The sequence below is a fragment of the Pantherophis guttatus genome, chromosome 6, assembly GCF_059756535.1.
Source record: "Pantherophis guttatus breed Tessera chromosome 6, ASM5975653v1, whole genome shotgun sequence".
NCBI lineage: Eukaryota > Metazoa > Chordata > Lepidosauria > Squamata > Colubridae > Pantherophis > Pantherophis guttatus.
In genome coordinates this window covers 40,730,260-40,734,973 of record NC_142068.1, presented here as the reverse complement: position 1 = coordinate 40,734,973, position 4,714 = coordinate 40,730,260, and the positions used below count along the sequence as shown (strand labels likewise).

General features: G+C 45.9%; 1 protein-coding gene across 1 annotated transcript; it reads left to right on the top strand.

Moving 5' to 3' along the window:
- The first annotated feature begins 287 nt into the window (after nt 1–287).
- On the top strand, nt 288–1,219 carry SOX14 (SRY-box transcription factor 14). The gene has a single exon (XM_034440321.2). The coding sequence runs from the start codon at nt 288–290 to the stop codon at nt 1,008–1,010; it is 723 nt and encodes a 240-aa protein (XP_034296212.1). The 3' UTR covers nt 1,011–1,219.
- The last annotated feature ends 3,495 nt before the right edge of the window (nt 1,220–4,714 follow it).

The window sequence follows — 4,714 nt, the reverse complement described above, 5'->3', positions numbered from 1 at the left end:
CTCCTGTAACTCCGAAGGGATCCCCAGCCAGAGCCTCGGGACAGCGCGCCACACCGGGCGAGGCCCGGCCACTCCGTTGCTGCCCGCCTCCGTCGTCGGCTCGCCGTCCCTCGGGGCACGTCGGCGGGGACTGGATTGCTGGGACAACTGGTATGATCAGCTGAGAGGGAGGCGGCGGCGGCGGCGGCCTTGGCTGGAAGGCAGGCGGGGAAGCGGAGCCGGCGAGCGTACGGCGTACCGGCGGGCGGCGGCTGCTCCTGGAGGCGCCAGACGGTCCGCGCAGCACCATGTCCAAGCCTTCGGATCACATCAAGCGCCCCATGAACGCCTTCATGGTTTGGTCCCGGGGGCAGCGTCGGAAGATGGCCCAGGAGAACCCTAAAATGCACAATTCGGAGATTAGTAAGCGCCTCGGGGCCGAGTGGAAGCTGCTGTCCGAGGCCGAGAAACGCCCTTACATAGACGAAGCCAAGAGGCTGCGCGCCCAGCACATGAAGGAGCACCCCGACTACAAGTACCGGCCCCGCCGCAAGCCTAAGAACTTGCTCAAGAAGGACAGGTATGTCTTCCCTTTGCCTTACCTCGGGGATACCGACCCCCTCAAGGCGGCAGGGCTCCCCGTGGCAGCCACAGACTCTCTGCTCGGCTCCCCGGAGAAGGCGAGGGCCTTCCTGCCCCCCACCTCCGCACCTTACTCTTTACTTGACCCCAGCCAGTTCAGCTCCAGCGCCATCCAGAAGATGACCGAGGTGCCCCACACCTTAGCTACCAGCACTCTGCCCTACGCCTCAACCTTGGGATACCAGAATGGGGCTTTTGGCACCTTGAGTTGCCCGAGCCAGCACACCCACACTCACCCGTCGCCAACCAACCCAGGCTACGTGGTGCCTTGTAACTGTTCGGCTTGGTCTGCGTCCAGTTTGCAGCCTCCTGTTGCCTACATATTATTCCCGGGCATGACCAAGACTGGAATAGACCCCTATTCTTCAGCGCACGCTACAGCCATGTAACACACAAACCAAACTCCCACTGGCAGTCCCACACATTGCAGGCGACTGGAATCTGTATGGAGCCAGCGAGACTGGCCAAAGGAAGAAATCGGAAGCCGATCGTTGTGCATGTACCATACCGAACTCCAGAAACAAACAATCCGCCTAACCGAAAAGCCACTTGAGCGTGGAAAGATGCCCTGGGGAATCTCTTCCACCTGGGCAAAGACTCTGAGACTCTTCGGGTGGGGAGGTGGGGGGGGGACACCAAAACCTTAGAATCCAAAATCCAAAAAAACTCACAGTCTTTACAGAAAACTTTCTTTCCTTGCTTTCTGCACTTGGGGCTCAGATTGGCCCAAAACTTGTACAACTTGTATATGTGTCAAACTTTTAACTGCCCTTTTGGCTAAAGGTCAACAGCGATCCTTTTGATTTTTTTAATTTATTAATGTTAATGAGTTTGTATGATTGAATGTTATTCGGACGTTAATTTTTAAAACCCCAGAATTGCTCTAACCTAATGATACCCTACCTTTTTTCCTTTGCACATTAAAACCAAGACTTAGCTGTGTTATATATATATTCTATATATCTATATTTTATCATCCAGCACTAATAGATAACATTGCTTTTCATGTCAGAAAGATTAAAATAACACAACAGCTCTTTAGAATTATTAAAGGGGAGTTAAAAGTTTTATATTTCAAACATGATATGATAGTATTTGTTTAATTTTAAACAGATAGTCCTTCGATTTGTGTGAATAAGTGCAAGTAGGCCTAAGTTTACTTTAGACAGAATGTCAGCTATGACGTCAGACTGTAGTTTTTTTTTAATGAAAAGAGAATAAAAATAATTTTAAAAAAGAGTAACATGGTGATAAACTAAATATGGTTTAAAGTGTATTGGGGAGACAATGTATCCAAAAGGATTTTACCTCGTCAGTTCTGTTCATTTGTTGAACAAAAAAAAAGGCATTTTGAATAAAGACAATCTGTCGTGCAATCCGGTCAACTATGTTGTGTGAATCCCATTCCAGTTCTTATGAACTTTCACATAAAAGCTTTATGGACTGCAAGGAAGTTGAAAACTTAAAGGTTTCCTTTGACTTGCTAAGGTTTTGGGCTTTAGGACCCAAGCATAACAGTAGCTCTACACAAAAGTAAGGAAACGTCAAGAACCTAAAACAGGATTGGAGAGTTTTGAAATCTGAGCATAATCATATAACTGGCAAGTTCTCCTGCACAGTTATACTGAATGGAGCTAAGTGGTGCCTGAATTAATGTCACTGATGGAGAATCTCTGGATAAATTCTGCTCACCTTGTTAAAATCTGTTTCCTGTAGCACATGTGCTGTATTCATACTCTGTATTCATACATATGTACGTACTCATACATACAAAAGTGTATATATGAATACATACATACACTTTTGTGGCCAATTATTTCTAAGTTTAACTTTGTTCTTCTTCACCATTTTTTCCTGTATTCCAGAAGGGGGAATAGAGGATGAGCCAGAAGGTGTGATTTGCTTAAGTGAAAGTCTCTATTTCATTCCTTGGTATAAGTCCTTTGAGTATATATTTTCAGTATCGTATGATCCAGGAAATGTCAGATGAGTCCTGCATCTCCACATTTTGTGATCTGTCATACAGGGATTGCACTAAAACACATTCCCTAGGAGAAAGTGGAACTTATTTCTGAGTAATTGTGCATTGATTTGTGTCCTGGGGACCCCAAATGTCTTAAGAAGGTATATGCACATTCCCCCCTTTCCAATTTATCCTATTGTGTGCAGGAGATTTTACTCTAAAGTGAGTATGCGCAAAACTACAGCACGTTTTTGTGCCAAAGGGGTGTTAGTCCCAGTAAAACTGATTTACAAGAGGCCAAATCTGCTTTAAAGGCTTGAGAGTTATCTTTAATCAGAGGTAAGTCCCACTAAATTCAGTGAGACTTACCCTTAGGTATCTGTGTACAAAACTGATGACTTAGCAGAAGTAGGGAAAGGGAGTAGAAAATCACTTACTATGCTCCAAGATTCATTCATATTCTCTCTCTCCGTCTCTTTCTCCCCCCTGCCTACGGAAAGATTATGTTCTTGAAATGTTTCCATCACATCAGAAAGTAAAATAAATAATGCATGTTTTAAAAAAGATAAAGGATACAATATTCCTGAGTCAAACTTGATTCCTGGTGACTTCATGAATCCATCCATGTACAATAGTTTTCGTGGTATCTTGTGGCAATAGTTTCCCCGTGGCCTTTTTTGGGGGGGTTGATTTTCTAACTTTCCACTCTGGCTTAGAGCACTAAAATTCCTTGTGGTCCCCTTTCCAAGAACTAGCTCAATTGTTTCTGCTTAGTTTTCTAGTCCTTACCTGTCAGCCAGGTGCTGCCACCAAGCACATTTGTATTTGTTCACAAACTGAGACATAATGTAGGAAAACTTAAAGGTTTCTTGGAAGGTAGAGATTGGTGCAGAGAAGGCGAAGTTAGAGGTGAATTTGGTGGCACGGGTAAGGGTCACTTTAGCTACAGCTCTACTGGATGGGAACACTTCTGCAGATGTGCAAAATACCTTTTTGATGGCACATCTCTCAGGATTAGATGCATGCTTATGGGCTTCCAAGGAAGATCATAGGTAATTTTGTTTAATTGGAAGTATTTATCAGGGAAGCAGCAGGATTTTTTGGGCTTTAGTTATTCTGCTTGGGTCTGCAGCCTTAATTTCTCTCAGTCACGGTTTCTACTCAATGTGGACTAACTTTCCCTAATCCAATATATGCCTGTAGGAACGTGGTTGGATGACAGCCATTGCAACCACGGATAATGGGAAATATAGCCCAACTCATTCAGAAACTCCCATACTGGGAAAGCTAGTTGAGACCTCTGGGGGAACCTCAGTTTGTTGACTTTCCTTGCCCTTTCGCAAACTCTTCTTTTCCCCTTGTCTCAAGTCAGAATCCGGCTTGACAACAGCCTTCCACTTGCCCTCATCCTCTGCCTCAGTTTCGGCTGAGGTTTCCCCAAAATTCCAAAGAGAAGGACGGGAGGGAGAATCTCTGACAGAGTCGGAAGAAAACTGGAGCTGGACAGATTAGCATCTTGTCCCAAACAATTAGCGGTGTTTGGCGCTTCTATTCATCAGGTCTCTCTCCTTTTATTACCGAAAGGGTTTTCATTAAAAGGGGGAAAGGGGGAGGAAGAGCGAAGAGAGAGGGTCGCAGTTGTCCATCTGGCTGAGTTGAATAGCGAGGGTGATCCGTGTTGTCGATGTTTTTCTCATTAAGTGCTCTTTTGAGACCGCGGTTAGAATTAAATGGCACAACACAATTAACATACACGGAACCTGAATGGCAGGGTAAGCAGTAGGAAGAATAGACAGATAAATAACGGAGAGATCGGGCGAAGGTAAACAAAAGAACCGAAGAGGGAGGCTTTGAAAAGCGGGGTTAGGATGGCTGGACCACGCTTGTTTAGCATGACAAAAAAAAAAAAAAAAAGCAGAAGCCCGCTTACAAATGGGCGCAATTAAGATCTGGCGCGACCTCTGCGGAGGAAGGGACGAGGTCGGAGGAAGCATCGAACCAGGAATGGCGGGATACTCCGACGTTGGCGCGAGGCCAGGGAGAGCAAGGGAGCTGCCAGGCGAGCCGGTTGAGCTGGCGGGCTGCCTGATTTAACCCCAGCTGACAGTAGCTGTCAGGACCTGTGATAAC

Coding starts and splice junctions, on each gene's coding strand:
- SOX14 (XM_034440321.2), top strand. CDS start 288: ATGTCCAAGCCTTCGGATCACATCAAGCGCCCCATGAACGCCTTCATG.